This window comes from Acomys minous, assembly GCF_964271855.1.
Source record: "Acomys minous genome assembly, chromosome: 16".
NCBI lineage: Eukaryota > Metazoa > Chordata > Mammalia > Rodentia > Muridae > Acomys > Acomys minous.
This window is the reverse complement of record NC_140498.1, coordinates 43,249,470-43,264,540: the sequence shown is the minus strand read 5'-3', so window position 1 is coordinate 43,264,540 and position 15,071 is coordinate 43,249,470. Positions and strand designations below refer to the sequence as shown.

General features: G+C 52.8%; 1 protein-coding gene across 1 annotated transcript; it reads left to right on the top strand.

Moving 5' to 3' along the window:
- Positions 1 to 1,200: 1,200 nt before the first annotated feature.
- NAGPA (N-acetylglucosamine-1-phosphodiester alpha-N-acetylglucosaminidase) lies at positions 1,201 to 9,923 on the top strand. Its single transcript, XM_084760988.1, has 10 exons — positions 1,201 to 1,356; positions 1,454 to 1,912; positions 3,513 to 3,652; positions 5,207 to 5,315; positions 5,528 to 5,656; positions 6,507 to 6,715; positions 6,824 to 6,871; positions 7,751 to 7,852; positions 7,933 to 7,996; positions 9,141 to 9,923. The coding sequence occupies exons 1-10, from the start codon at positions 1,271 to 1,273 to the stop codon at positions 9,349 to 9,351; spliced, it is 1,557 nt and encodes a 518-aa protein (XP_084617114.1). The 5' UTR covers positions 1,201 to 1,270; the 3' UTR covers positions 9,352 to 9,923.
- The last annotated feature ends 5,148 nt before the right edge of the window (positions 9,924 to 15,071 follow it).

The window sequence follows — 15,071 nt, the reverse complement described above, 5'->3', positions numbered from 1 at the left end:
AATTGGTAGAGAAAAAGAACTTGAAGGGCAGTAATGGCCCACGCCTTTAATCCCAGAATTTGAGGTAAAGGCAGGCAGATCTCTGAGTTCAAGGCCAGCCTTGTCTACAGAGTGAATCCCAGGACAGCCAGGGCTACACAGAGAAACCCTGTCTTGAAAACAAAAGAAAGAAGCCAGACATGGTGGCACACGCCTTTAATCCCAGCACTCGGGAGGCAGAGGCAGGTGGATCACTGTGAGTTCAAGGCCAGCCTGGTCTACAAAGTGAGTCCAGAATGGCCAAGATAACACAGAGAAATCCTGTCTAAAAAACAAACAAACAAAACAGAGAGAGAGAGAGAGAGAGAGAGAGAGAGAGAGAGAGAGAGGAGAGAAACTGAGGGAAGGAAGGAAAGAAGGAAGATCCCACTCTAGATGGTACCAGTCTCAGTTGTTTTGTTTGCCTGTTTACTTTAGCAAGGGTCCCCACATTTTGATTTCGCATCAGGCCCTACAAAGTATGCCTGGCTTCAAAATCATAAAAGCCATCAAAGATAAACGTTGAGAAATAACTCTAAAGGCGACCAAAGAGAAAGAACAATCAAACTGGGCCTTGGACTGGAGTGGGGGGGGGGGCAGAGATAAATGTCCTGGTAGGAACGACAGGCAAAATCTGAGGTGGGCTATGGTGTAGACACTGGAACTGTCAGTGTCTTTGATAGATTGTCTTGGTCACAAGACAGGGTTCCTACAAATAACCTTGCTCAGTCAGCCGGTCATAGCAGAGAGCAAGAAAAGAATGAGAGGCTGTCCTGGCACCCATGGCTTCACCTAGACAATCACAGAGAACACCATGGCACCCCCAAGCGCCCTGGCATCTGTGGCTGCATCCTAAACCCAGAGAAAGAGAGACTTCAGAACCAACCTAGCCCCTTATGGATACAAACAACACCCTCATCCCACCCCTATAAAGGGTCACCTCCAGCCTTTGCCACATAAGCACCCCCTATTCCCATGGGAGAGTCTCCATCGCTGTTCCGGAATAAGCAATCCATCTATAGGGTTTCTCTGTGTAGCCTTGACTGTCCTGGACTCACTTTGTAGACCAGGCTGGCCTCGAACTCACAGCGATCCGCCTACCTCTGCCTCCCGAGTGCTGGGATTAAAGGCGTGCACCACCACGCCCGGCTTCCAAGGCGTAATCTTTAAAACCGGAAGGTGTCCAAGTCCTTGGTACCTGAAAACTGGAGTCACGTGCGGCGGGCCCACGTGACCGGAGCCCCAATCCAATATGGCGGCGCCCAGGAGGCGCGGGCTGCTCTTCCTATCCGCGCTGCTCGGCTTGCTTGGGGTGGCGTGGTGCAGCCTGGGCGTGGGGTGAGTGCAGCTGCGGAGGCCAGCCCGGCTGGGGTCCCCCTGCCCTGCGTGCTCTCGGGCACAGCCCTCTGAGCTCACGGTCGCCCCGTCCCCGCAGGGTTTCCCGCGACGATGACCTGCTGCTGCCTTACCCACCGGCGCGCAGACGTCCCTCGCGGGACTGCGCCCGGGTGCACGCCGGCAGCCCAGAGCAAGAGAGCTGGCCTCCGCCGCCCACGACCCCCGGCGCCAGCCACCGCGCGGCCGTGCGCACGTTTGTGTCGCACTTCGAGGGCCGCGCGGTGGCCGGCCACCTAACGAGGGTCGCCGAGCCCCTGCGCACTTTCTCGGTGCTGGAGCCCGGGGGACCCGGAGGCTGCGCGCAGAGGCGCCGCGCCACCGTGGAGGACACAGCCGTCCCGGCCGGTTGCCGTGTCGCCCAGAACGGTGGCTTCTTCCGGGTGGCCACTGGCGAGTGCTTGGGGAACGTGGTGAGCGACGGACGGCTGGTGAGCAGCTCTGGGGGGCTGCAGAACGCGCAGTTCGGGATCCGCCGCGACGGGACCTTAGTTACCGGGTGAGAAGGCGGGGAGCCCCGGGGGTGTAGAGGGCAGAGGGTCTCTGATGCTCCTTTAGAGCTACGCCTCTGTGCCCAGGTCACAATCAAGCTTCCAAATCATTCATCTTCAAAGCGGGGGGCGCTGACACCTTCCTTAAAGTTTACTCATGTGTCACTTGCTTGTGATCAGGCTGTGTGGGGGGCCCTGGGGAGGCGACCGTGAGCATGAATACACGGTTTGTGCCTTTGCAAACTTTCCCTAGTATTAGAGACAGCAAGCATTTCGTTTTCAGCGAAAATAGATAGTATAGTTTATGTTGCAACCCCAGACTGCTCCCTGGAGGCCTTTTGCTGTCCTGAATAGAAATCCTAGGTAGGCAAGGAGTTTGGCTTTGGCAGTTTCTGTTTCTCTAGAAATTTGACAGCAGCCTGTGGTGACTGCCAGCCGGAGGAGCAGAAGGTTAGCGCCATCTAGAAACCCAGGTCTCTTGCAAGAGGTGGTTTTTTTGCCAAGCCTGGGAAGTGTGCTTTGCCCAGCTCTTAGCAGTCCCTGGTTGCTGTTTCTGGGCTGCCCAGGTAGCTGGTTCTTTATCCTTAAACAGCAGCCAATGCTGCAACTGTGGATCTTAGGTTGTCACAGATCCTAAAAGTTCTTCCAATGGCCAGTGCCTGTGGTTTCTATGCTCTGGCTAGGCCCTTCCACCCCAGTGTTTGATGCTTTCCACACTTTCCTATCTCCCCTGTTACTCTCTTGGGCTCCCCTTTCAGACTGTCCAGCTTCTTGTTGCCATGGCCACTGTCTCAGTTATCCTGATGGTCTCCCCACCACCACCACCACCCTCTTTTAAAGGTGTGTGCCTCTGTGTGGGCCCACGTGGTTGCCAGAGTTTGATTTCTAGTATCTTCTAGTCTTCTACTGTTCGTCTTATTTTCTGACATAAGGTCTGAATTGGTTAGACTATCTGGGCAGCAAACCCCAGGAATCCTCCTGCTTCCCTCTGCCCATCACCCCTACTGCCAGTGCTTAGGGTTACAGATGTGTGCTGTGTCACCCCGCTTTTACATGGGTGCTGAGGATTTGAACTCTGGTCCTCATGCTTGAGTGGGAAGGCTTTTACCCATTGAGCTATCTATCCAGCCCATCTTCCTACCTGTTAACTGCCTCGCTGCTGCCTATTCTGCCCATTTGTAGCTCACTGATACCTCTTTGTAGTATGAGGTCAGCACGTGTTACTAAAGATGGCAGGAGAAGAAAGAAGGTTCTCTTGTTGCACACAGGAGAGCATCTGCCAGCAAAGTCCTGCTTGATTATCAGGAGGATATGCTTTCCTTCCAGGGATAGTTGCAGGCAATCTGGCACGAACTGTTTCAAACAGGCCGGGTTGAGGCTGTGCCTTAGGAACCTGAGCAATCAGGAGCAGTTTTCGAAGTGTCTGCGGAGCATTCCAGACGGCTAGTGCTGACACAGGCTTGGCTGGTTGGCTTTTGCTTAAGCAGCCAGCGCAGGGGAGTCTAATGGCTGCTAGTTAGTGGGTCATTCAGGAAGCTGAAGAAAGAGCAGCTTGCTGCACAGAGCTGTCTCTGCCGGTGAGTGAGCCTCCTGCCTCCCCGCCTCCAGGTACCTGTCTGAAGAGGAGGTGCTGGACACTGCAAACCCATTCGTGCAGCTGCTGAGCGGGGTTGTGTGGCTCATCCGCAATGGAAGCATCTACATCAACGAGAGCCAAGCCGCCGAGTGTGATGAGACGCAGGAGACAGGTCAGGAGAGGGAGACACCCTTTCCTTTTTATTATTACTATGTCTTGATTTATTCGCTTTGGGAGCACAGATGCCATGGTGTGTGTGGGAGGGTCAGGGGACAACTGGTTCTGTCCTTCCACCATGTGAGTCCCAAGCATTGAACTCAGGCTGTAACATGTGATGGGAGACACTACCCACTGAGCCACCTTCCTGGCCTCAGTGTCAGCTTTCTTGAGGCCCAGGAACAGTATGAGTGGGGTGTTCATCAGTGCTCCCAAACATTTACTGAGCAACTGTTTAGTGCTTAGTGCTATGGTGGGAGTCATGGGGATTCAGGGGTTTTTGGGGGGGGATTGTTTGTTTGTTTTTTCAAGACAAGGTTTCTCTATGTAGCCTTGGCTGTCATAGGCTCACTTTGTAGACCAGGCTGGCCTCTAACTCACAGTGATCCACCTGCCTCTGCCTCCTGAGTGCTGGGATTAAAGGTGTGCACCACCACGCCCAGCTAGGAATTCAGTCTTATGTAGAATGTATAAGAAGGAAAGTACTGGAAAGAACTGACAAGTGCCAAAGTGGAAAGAACTAGGAGAAAGGGTGCAGGCAGGGAACAGGTGCACAGGTGTGCAGATTTGTGGCCCAGTGACTTCCACACGGCCTAGGAGCTTATAATACATGCAGGACATGAGTCCACCCACCTTAGGCCTCCCATCCAGGAACCTCTGGTTAAGTCCTAACAGCTTGAGTGCGCAGGCACTCCCCTGGTGACTCTCACGCATGCTCAAGATTAAGAGCCATTTGGGGGTGGGCCAGTGAGTTGGCTTTGTCAGTGAAGTGTTTGCCTTGAAAGTGTGAGGACCTGAGTTCAAGCCCCAGAAAACACACAAAAGGCCACTTGCCAGGGTGCCCACGGATGGTGAGTTGGGAGGCCCTGACATCGGTGGATCTCCGACTAGCCAGATGACCATGGCAACATTTCAGGCTAGCAAGAGACCCTGTCTCAAACAGAAGGTGGAAGGGGCCTGAGGACCAACTTCCAAGGTTGTCCTCAGACCTCCACAGGCATGTGCGTACACACATGCACCTCCAGAGTGCAAAATCCTGAGGTGGAAAAGGATGCCATGGTCCTGGGAGCCTCTGGCTATTCAGGGTATAGAGTTAGGGGGAAGGAGACTGGCAAGACTTTGGATCAAAGGAACAAGCTATGAGAAGGACTCGGGGCAGAGGCGTATGGTTCCCAGGCAGAGTGCAGAGTGCAAGTCCCTTCGGCAGGGAGTAGATGCTGGGTGAAGGGGAACAGTCAAGGTGAGGTCTGGGACCTTGGGCAAGGCCTGCAGGTGCCGTTCTAGCAACACAGGGGTTTCCTCTGGAGGCCGAGGTCACATGAAGAGGTTTCTGGCTGAGATATGGAGGCTCACCGAAGGTGGGGATGGGATGTGCCTCAGTGACCCAGCACCTGCCTTGCATGCATTAGGTGCCGGGTTCCGTCCCCAGCACCATCAAAAGAGAGAGAAAGTGGGAGAGCATAGAGAGCCCCGGAGGGCTGGGTAACCAGCTAGGCTCCTTCTCCTTCAGGTTCTTTCAGCAAATTTGTGAACGTGATGTCAGCCAGGACAGCCGTGGGTCACGACCGTAAGGGGCAGCTCGTACTCTTCCATGCCGATGGACAGACGGAGCAGCGTGGGTGAGTCCCAGGAATCCTGAAGGATGTTTGTACTCAGTTGCCCACACCTTCCAGTAGTTTCTTGGGTAGTTGGTGGGACAAGACAACTTTCAGGCCATTTTGGAAGTTTGTTCTGCCCCAATGGGAGTGATAGTATCTACCTACTGGCAGTTACGGGAGACAGTTAAGCCAGAGCCCATGGGGGACTCAGCTACATAACCCCCTCTGCACAGCCTCAACCTATGGGACATGGCAAAGTTCCTGCTGCGAGAAGACGTGGTCAACGCCATCAACCTCGATGGAGGTGGCTCTGCCACCTTTGTGCTCAACGGGACCCTGGCCAGTTACCCCTCGGATCACTGGTAAGGGCACCTGAGCCACTGGTGTGAGAAGCGAAGCCTGCCCTGCCTTCAGCTCTCTTCATGTGTGTATGTGTGTCTGTGTGTCTGTGTGTGTTCTCTCGAGAAAGGGTTTCTCTGAATAGCCTTGGCTGTCCTGGACTCACTCTGTAGACCAGGCTGGCCTCGAACTCACAGCCGAGTGCTGGGATTAAAGGCGTGCGCCACCTCGCTGTCTCTGCCTCCAACTCTGACTCAGTCATTACTGAGACCCCACTGTGCACCAGGCCCTAAGTATCCAAAAGTAAGCAGAAGAGCCAACATCCCTTTTCTCATGGTGCTGCATGGCCCATGCCTGGAAACTTGGGATAAGGGTCAGGAAAGAACACCTTAAGGATGGTAAAGTAAGAGCTAAGGAAATGGCTGGCCTGGTTTGAGGGGCCCTTCACCAGAAGGCACAGTGTATGCAGTGGGGAGTTCCTATAAATGGAGAGGCTGGAGCTGTAGCTCAGTAGGAAAAGTACTTGCCTTGGAAGCAGAGAGCCTGAGTTCAAGCTCCAAAACCCACATAAAAAGCCAGATGTGAGCAGCACATGCTTGTAATCCCCCTGTTGTGGAGGAAGAAGTGGGTGACCCCTGACCTTCTGGTCAGACAGCCTCGCCTACTTGGCAAGGTCCAGGCCAGAGAGAGATAAATAAAATACGAATTTAAATGGTGGGCACCTAAAGTTGTCCTGTCTCCATATGCACATGCACACACGTGGGCACGTGGAGGTGGAGGCCAGCCGGAGCAGCCTGCATTGGCTACAGCAGGGGCTTAAGAGACCAGCTGGAACCAAGGCCAAAGTCTCTCTTCACAACGAATCCCCCACAGCCAGGACAACAACGAATGGCGCTGTCCCCGCCGAGTGTCCACTGTGGTGTGTGTGCACGAGCCCCGCTGCCAGCCACCCGATTGCAGTGGGCACGGGACCTGCGTGGATGGCCGTTGTGAATGCACCAGCCACTTCTGGCGGGGTGCCGCCTGCAGCGAGCTGGACTGTGGCCCCTCCAACTGCAGCCAGCATGGGATGTGCACAGAGAGTGAGTGGGGAGCCCACAAGGAGGGTGGTGCTCTGATGGGGGACCCCAGCTCTCTCAGGCCAAACCTGCCTTTGCCCTTACCTGGCCTCCATGGTCTTGCTTTGGCAGCTGGCTGCCGCTGTGACGCTGGGTGGACAGGATCCAACTGCAGTGAAGGTGAGAGCTGCCAGTGGCTTGCAGAAGCTATTGGGGAAGGTGGCCTGGCTGTGTGCGGCTGTTATGATGCCTTCATCTCTGGGAGTTGTCTTCAGAGCACCTTCTCATCTTCCATGCGAATCTCTGTATGTTTTCCCTGGGTCTGCTGGGAAATTCCCACCAAGGAGGAGGCCAGATTTCAGCATTGTCCCGCTCTATTCCAAGGACCAATAGCAAAAACCTAGGTGTGGCCACACCCCTGAGGGAGATCCACCAAAGTCCTTGACACCTGGAAAACAGCCTGGTGCTGTGGTGTGCATGCCTCTACTCCCAGTACTCAGGGAGGCAGAGGCAGGTGGATCGCTGTGAGTTCGAGGCCAGCCTGGTCTACAAAGTGAGTCCAGGACAGCCAAGGCTACACGGAGAAACCCTGTCTCGAAAACAGGGTAGTAGTGTCACTCCTTTCACTGTCTCTTCATCCTTTTAAGGTCGTCAGCTCTAGAACCCACCTAAAGTTAAGGTGGTGTACTTGTTTTTTATTTGAGACAGGGTCTTATGCAGCCTGGACTGTTTCCTAACTCACTAGGTAGCCAGGGATGGCCTTGAGCACCTGTTTCCTGCTGCCACCTCCCAAGTGCTGGGATGATAAGCATATGCCACTATGCCCAGCTTATAGGGTGCTGGGAATCAAACCTGGCCCTTGTGCATATCAGACAAACACTCAAGAAACTGAACCACCACCCTGTCTGCAGCTGGGTTGAATCTTCAAGGGCTGGCCTCATGTATTCGGGGGCATTCCTTCAGCATGGCCCTGGACACATCCAGGAGCCAGGCTGTCCTCCAAACAGGAGGCCGTGCCACCCAAGGTGAGGCCCACCTGCCACTATCTCCTCTCCACAGAGTGTCCTCTAGGCTGGTATGGGCCAGGTTGCCAGAGGCCTTGCCAGTGTGAGCACCAGTGTCCCTGCGACCCCCAGACTGGCAACTGCAGTGTCTCCCAAGGTACTGGGCCTCCTCAAACCCTTGGGGCAGGTCTCGGGTAGGCAGACCCTCCCCAACCCTTCTGCCCTGGTGTCTTGCAGTGAAGCAGTGTCTCCAGCCAACTGAGGTCACACCGAGGGCAGGAGAGCTGGCCTCTTTTACCAGGTAGGTGTTTCGGCAGAGGCTGAGCCCCCACACCCCATCCATGAGGCATGCCATCTGTCCAGGCACCGGCCAGGAAGTTGCATGTGTTCCTCTATTTGTAAGCTCAGGGACAGTCACCAGTGAAGCTGGCATCCAGGAGTGAGTGAGAAGGACCCCAGGGCCACTGCCCAGTGGGAGTCAAAGGTGGCACGCTGTGGGCTTGACCTCCCTGGCCTCTGGAGCAGGGCTGTAAAGACAGGACCAGCCTCACTTCTGGACTCTTCTGTGTGTTCAGGCTTTGTGTTATCATTGCTTCCTTCTCCTGCTTCCTGGGTCCCACAGCTCCATCCTCCACAGTCAGGGCTCATGGAAAGGACCATGAAGCTGGGGTTGTAGCTCAGTGGGCAGATTGCTTGCCTAGCATTCATAAGCCATGCTTAATAGTTCCAACACTCGGGAGGTGGAGGCAGGAGGATTAGAAGTTTAAGGTCATCAGGGAGTCTAACGCCAACCTGGGATACATAAGACGATAGCTAGATAGATGGACAGACAGAGAGAGACAGACAGGTTCTTGAGCGCGGCCTTCTGACACAAGCCTGTTGTCCTAGCTACTTCAGGAGGCTGAAGCAGAAAGATAGCAAATTCAAAGCCAGCTTGAGCCACACATTGAGCTCAAGACCAACCTGGGCAACTTAGTGAGACCTTGTTACAAACAAGGTAAAAGATTTGCCTAGGGATGTAGCTTAGTGGTAGAGCATTTGCCATAGTATGCACAGGTCCCAGGTTTAATTCCCAGTTCTGCAAAAATACATTAGTGACATCTGAGTAATGTTCACACTAGAAGTGGGGGTGGGGATGGTGGGGCTGTAGGTCTCCAGCCCTTGAAGGTAACCCAGCTGCAAACAGGGTCATGGCTCACTTTCTACAGGCGGCCGGATCTCTGTCAGTTCGAGGACAGGCTGGTCTACACAGAAAAACCCTGTCTCAAAAACAAATAACAACAACAACCCCAACTATTAAAGAATGTCTCTCCTGTTCCCTGCTTGACTTCTGTGTGCCCCAGGCCCCACCCAGCTCACTGGGCTCAGCATTCCTCATTGTGGGTTCTGGCTGCCCCAAGACTGCTCCTCTGTCCCCCAACTCAAGTCCCTCTTTTCTGTCCCAGGACCACGTGGCTGGCACTTACCCTCATCCTAATTTTCCTGCTGTTGATCAGCACTGTAGTCAACGCGTCCTTGCTCCTGGGCTCCAGGGCAGAGAGGAACCGACACCTGGATGGGCACTATGTGTACCACCCGCTGCAGGAGATGAATGGGGACCCGCTGGCTGCGGAGAAGGAGCAAACAGAAGAAACTTGCAACCCCTTCAAGGACTGACGGAGACCTGGGCTGCCCCAGTGGCATGTTCCGGATAATCTTGTGCCTGCTCCTCACTTTTACAGGGAAGGTTGTGAGACCACTGGCCTGGATGCTGCACGCCCTGCCCCCTTGCCTGGCCGTTCCCCATCTGTCCCCATGCTGTGGCTCATGCCACCCCAGCAATACGGACGGAGCTCTGAAGAACCTTCACCTGCTTCCCTGCCTGCCTGTGTCTGCTGCCCAAGAGGCCCACCGGCCCAGACCCCACAAGGGTCTGGCCACTGCCAAAGACTCCCAGGAGGCCGCTAGGAAATGGAAACTCAGTAGCCCGGCCACAACAGGAATAGCCACTCCTGGGCCGCTCGCGCAGGGGTGGAGTAGAGAGACATACCCCCAGCCCAGCCACGGCACACCGCCTTTTTTGCAGCCTCATCGCTGGATTGCCATGTAGAATCCTGCATCCTGTCACAGGAAGCTCCTCATAAGGGATGGGAAGGGAAGGAAGTCGCCATGTTTACAGACCTTTTATTTTTTGTCCTGCTCCCTAACGGAGCTTTCTAACACTTGAATAAATTGGAATACTAAAACGAGCCACCAGGGGGCGTGTGACGGTTGAGTCCTGGGCAGCTGCTTCTCCTGGGGACCTGAGCCAGCTCCCAGTGCTCTGTTAACCCAATGCTGCACAAGTTTGGCCAGGCACAAGGCCACCTGAGGACAGTGCTCTGAGTCCAACCGAGGTCTGTGTACCTGCAAGCTCCAGGCAATGCTGGTTCTTCAGGCTAGGCCACACTTTGAAGGAAGGGATTTGATTGGCCCTGACCATTTTCCATAGCTGGTTGTCCTAGTTGCTTTTCTATTGCTGTGATAAAACATGACCCAGGCAATTTATTTAAAAAAAAAGGGGGGGGGAGGGGAGGTGGGCATTTAATTTGACTTATGGTTTCAGAGAGGTAGAATCCATGATGGTGAAGCAAAGGAACGGCTGAAAGCACCTCAAAACTTACTCCCAAAGCTGGGTGTGGTGGCACGTGCCTTTAACCCCGATACTCAAGGAGGCAGAGGCAGGTGGATCTCTGTGGGTTGGAGGCCAGCCTGGTCTACAAAGCAAGTCCAGGACAGCCAAGGCTACATAGTAAAACCCTTTCAAAACGAAACAAAAACAAAAAATGTCACCCCCAGCGATACACCTCCCTTCAAGGTTCCTCATCCTACCCAACAGTCCACCAACTGAAGCTATGAGCCTGTGAAAGCTAATCTCCCTGAAACCACCACACCCCTGCTCCCCATAGGCTTGTGGCCGTATCAGTACAAAATGCACTTGTTCCAGCTTCAAAAGTCCCATATTGTTTCATAGACTCAACGCTGTTTCAAAGTCCAAAGTCTTCTCCGAGACTCAAGGCACTCTCTTAATCTTAACCGCACGAAAAATAAAAAGGCAAGTGATGTGGGTCCACCACGCAATGGCACGGTATATATATCGCCATTCCAAAAGTCAGGAATAGGCACATTGTGAGGAACTGCTGAGCCAAAGCAAGACGGAACCCTGGCATGGCAGACGCTAAATCCTGCAGCTCGGTGTCTGCTGTCTGAGGGCTTTTCAGATCTCCGTGTCCTTCCGGCTTGTCTGCCTACAACAGACTTCTCTTTCTTGGCCTGGGTCCCTGTGTGCAGCTGTCCTTGGCGGGTGCCTTATGCCTCTGGCACCTCTAATACCTTGTAGTCTCCAGTGCAGTCCAGACTTCGCTGTCACAGCTCCATGCAATGGCCTGGCAGAGCCTTCCATGCAGGGACCCCCACCCCTTCCACACGCCTGGCCTTCGTGACTCCCCTTGACCACGGAGGAAGCTTCCCAAACCCCTTTGTTTGTGTACCCTTCATGCCTCTGAAGCCAGAAGCGCATGGGCCACACTGCTGAGTTTGATTGCCCACTTGGGACAACGTGGTGCCCTTATGTCACATTTGCAGATACTTTCCTTTATTGATGCTTTTTAGCAGATTTCTCAGCCCTTTTTTTTTTACAAGTCAGAAGTGTAGTTAAGTGGGGCCCTGCCCTGAGAGCACCCCATCCTTTGTTCCGTTTCTCATCATGCCTCTCCTTGTATCTCGGCCCCAACATTGTCTCCTGGTGCTCCTTTTCTCCTCAAACCGTACATTTTGTATTTCTTCCCCTCGCCCTCCCCCCCCCCGCCCTGCCCCATTGCCCTTTTTCATTCTAGACCTGCATAAGAGTCATTGCTAACAACCACACAACAGAGTCTATATTAGGCTGTATTAAAATCAATAAGCAGGACGGTGGTGGTGTATGCCTTTAATTCCAGCACTTAGAGGCACAGGCAGGCAAATCTCTGAGTTTGAGGACAGTCTGGTCTACAGAGAGAATTCCAGGACAGCCAGAGCTACCCAGAGAAAGCTTGACTCAAAAAGAAAAAAGGAAGGAAGGTGTACACCTGTAATCCCAGCATTTGGAAGGCAGAGGCAGACAGATCTCTGTGCGATCGAGGCCAGCCTGCTCTACAGAGCAAGCTCAAGATGGCCAGGGATACACAGAGAAACCCTGACTAAAAAAACAACAAAACAAAACAAAAAACAGGAAAAAACCAAAATAAATAGAAAGAAAGATATCTCCTAGCTGGGCGTGGTAGCGCACGCCTTTAATCCCAGCACTCGGGAGGCAGAGGCAGGCGGATCGCTGTGAGTTCGAGGCCAGCCTGGTCTACAGAGCGAGTCCAGGACAGCCAAGGCTACACAGAGAAACCCTGTCTCAAAAAACCAAAAAAAAAAAAAAAAAAAAAAAGATATCTCCTATACCAAAGAAATCACTCCATTGTTTTTCAATTCATTCTCAGGAAAATTCTTAGGACAAGGGCAAAGGACAGCGAGTCTTTGCTAAAATATTACATGTGTGGTCTCTAGCCCACTTGCTAGTATCTCTTTTTTCTGGAGGGCCTTGATCTAAGCCTTCACAGTCCACATTGCTTCAGGCATTGCTGTCCTCCAAGCTCCAAATAGGATGGCCCATTGAGTCCTGCTTATAGCGGTCAACTGCTTTCTTAGTCCACAGTCCCAGAGTTTTCGACATTCCTCCAAAAATAGCACAGTCAGACCTATCGCAAAAATAGCCTATTTCCTGGTACCTACTTTTGTCTTAGTTACTGGTCTGTTGCTGCAATAAAACACTGTGACTCAGGCAACTTACAAAGAGAACGTGTTTAATTTGGCTTATGATTTCAGAGGGTTAGAGCCCATGATGTCAGAGTGAAGGAAGAACAGTTGAGAGATCACATTTTGATCCACAACCACCAAGCAGGTGGGGGGGGGGTATGTGTGTGCTGGGAATTGTATCATTGCAATGACACACCTCCTAAACCTTCCCAAGGTTCCATCAACTAGGAACCAGCTATTAAAATATGAGCCAATGGGGGACATTTCATATTGGTAGGAGTGGTTTGGTTTGGTTTGGTCAAGACCGGACTTCATGAAGCCTAAACTGGCCTCAATTTTGCTATATAGTTGAGGATGATCTTTTTTTATTATTATTTATTTTTTATTTTATGTGCACCAGCGTTTTGCCTTCATGTATGTCTTTGTGGAGGTGTCAGATCTTGGAGTTACAGACAGTTGTGAGCCGCCATGTGGGTGCTGGGAATTGAACCCGGGTCCTTTGGAAGAGCAGTCAGTGCTCTTAACTGCTGAGCTATCTCTCCAGCCCCAGTTGACCATGATCTTAAACTCCTAATCCTTCTACCTCCACCCCCTGAGTTCCAGGAGGGCAGGCATGAACCACCACAGCCAGTTTATGTAGTGCTAAGAATTAAACCCAGTGTTCTGCGCGTGGTAGGCAAGCACTCCGTCAACAGAGCCACACCCACATCCATGCAATTTAAGTCAGTTGTTCATGTTTAAAGTCAGCACTCCAAATTCTTGGTTTCTCTTTAGAAAAGAGCACACAAGACACATTTGCTGTCACTCGGGGCAGTGACTTGATGTGACCGCGTAGTGACATTCTTCCCTTCCCTTTGATCTGCATGCCTCCCTCAACCTCCCAGCCAGCACCAGCTACCCTGTCTGTGACCTGCCCTTACCTAGTGTGCATCAGAGCTTATCACTTCTGGGCCACCAAGGGATTCCAGAAAGGGCCCCAAAGGTTCCCCATGGCACAGTATGTGAGTGGCGTCTGTGAGTGGAGCGGGGCTTTCCAAACACACTTTCCTGGGAAGATGCGAACCGGCATTTATGCCAGGCAGGCCAACACTAACAGACAGAAGGAAGGACTCCCCCCAAGCCTCGCTGAGTGAACAGTGAGTTTATTGGAGTTACTCATATAGTATAGGTGACTCAAAGGCAGCAGCAGCACAGAATCACTGCCCCCCCCCCCCCAGGACTGGCAAGCAGTCACCAACATGCAGGGGTCAAGTTCCCTGCTCAACCTGCAGATGGCTCAGTGGACCAGACACTATGAATCGTGTCATCTGCGTTTACTTCCTGGGTCTGCTAAAGTCGCTACACAATACTGTTGTAACACTCCACTCCCAAAACCCACCAGCCCAAACAACTGCTGTTTATTTTTAAAACTACCATTTCTCAATGATTCAAGCAGCGTGCAGACTTTGCCAAATCTGGGCTACAGTTTTTTTTTTTTTTAAACACACGTTTTCTGGGTGCATTAAGAATGGGCCCTGTGGCCTGTCTGTGCACTCTAGGCAAGACATTTCCAAGTGAGACACTGGTCCTTGAAATGGGTGCCCTGAGCTGGGACCACCTGTATCCCTCATCAGCTGAGAGCAGGCTGGGGCTGCGTGGCCTGCGGTAGTGGTTGTCAGTGTGGGCTAGCTTCACACAGTGCCTCATGCTCCAGGAACCTAGCTCAGGTCAAGGTGGGGATGGATCTGAGAAAGGGAGGGAAGGAGGGTGAGAGAGCTCCCACTCGGAACCACACGCTGCTGCCCTCCCCTAGATAAAACTGATCGCCAGGCCAGTCTAAGCTGAAGAGAGGAGATGCAGGCAGAGGCACTAGAGATGTTAGGTTGGGTACCTGGGATCCACTCTGGCCTAGCCCTAAGAACAGCCCTCAGGCCTGGCTGCAGGTCAGAGTATCTTGCACTAGCGTGCTCCACAGTTACAGCTTTCTAACTTATCCCAAGTGTAATCTCACGGGTACGAGAAGAGGACCCTAAGGCTAAAGAAAGAATCCCTGGTGGAGGAGTGAGGGGTGTCATGGCGGCAGCTGCCTCGTGAAAACGACATGTCGTTTTGGTCTCCCGTGTTCTGGCAGCTGAGCTGAGAGAGTGGCAGGACTGTGTGCCAGCTTGGCAGACAGACCCAGAGGAACGTAGGAGGCTGTGAAGAGGGGATGTCACGGCATGTTCTGGGATCCTGGCTAAATGACCTGGGTAAGCTAAGCCATGTGAACCTCTCTGTGGGTCTGCAGGATGCTTTTGGATGTGCCAAAGAATTCTGTCTTTGGGGGCTGGAGAGGTGGCTCAGAGGTTAAGAGCACTATCTGCTCTTCCAGAGGTCCTGAGTTCCAATTCCCAGCAAATCACTTGGTGGCTCACAACCATCTATAATGAGATCTGGTGCCCTCTTCTGGCCCACAGGCATACATGCAGGCAGAACACTGTGTATATAATAAATAAATCTTAAATTTAAAAAAAAAAAAAAAGAATTCTGTTTTTGCCTCTCCAACACCTAGTCCTCCTTTTAAACCGTGTTTTGTTGAGACAAGGTCTGGCTGCCCT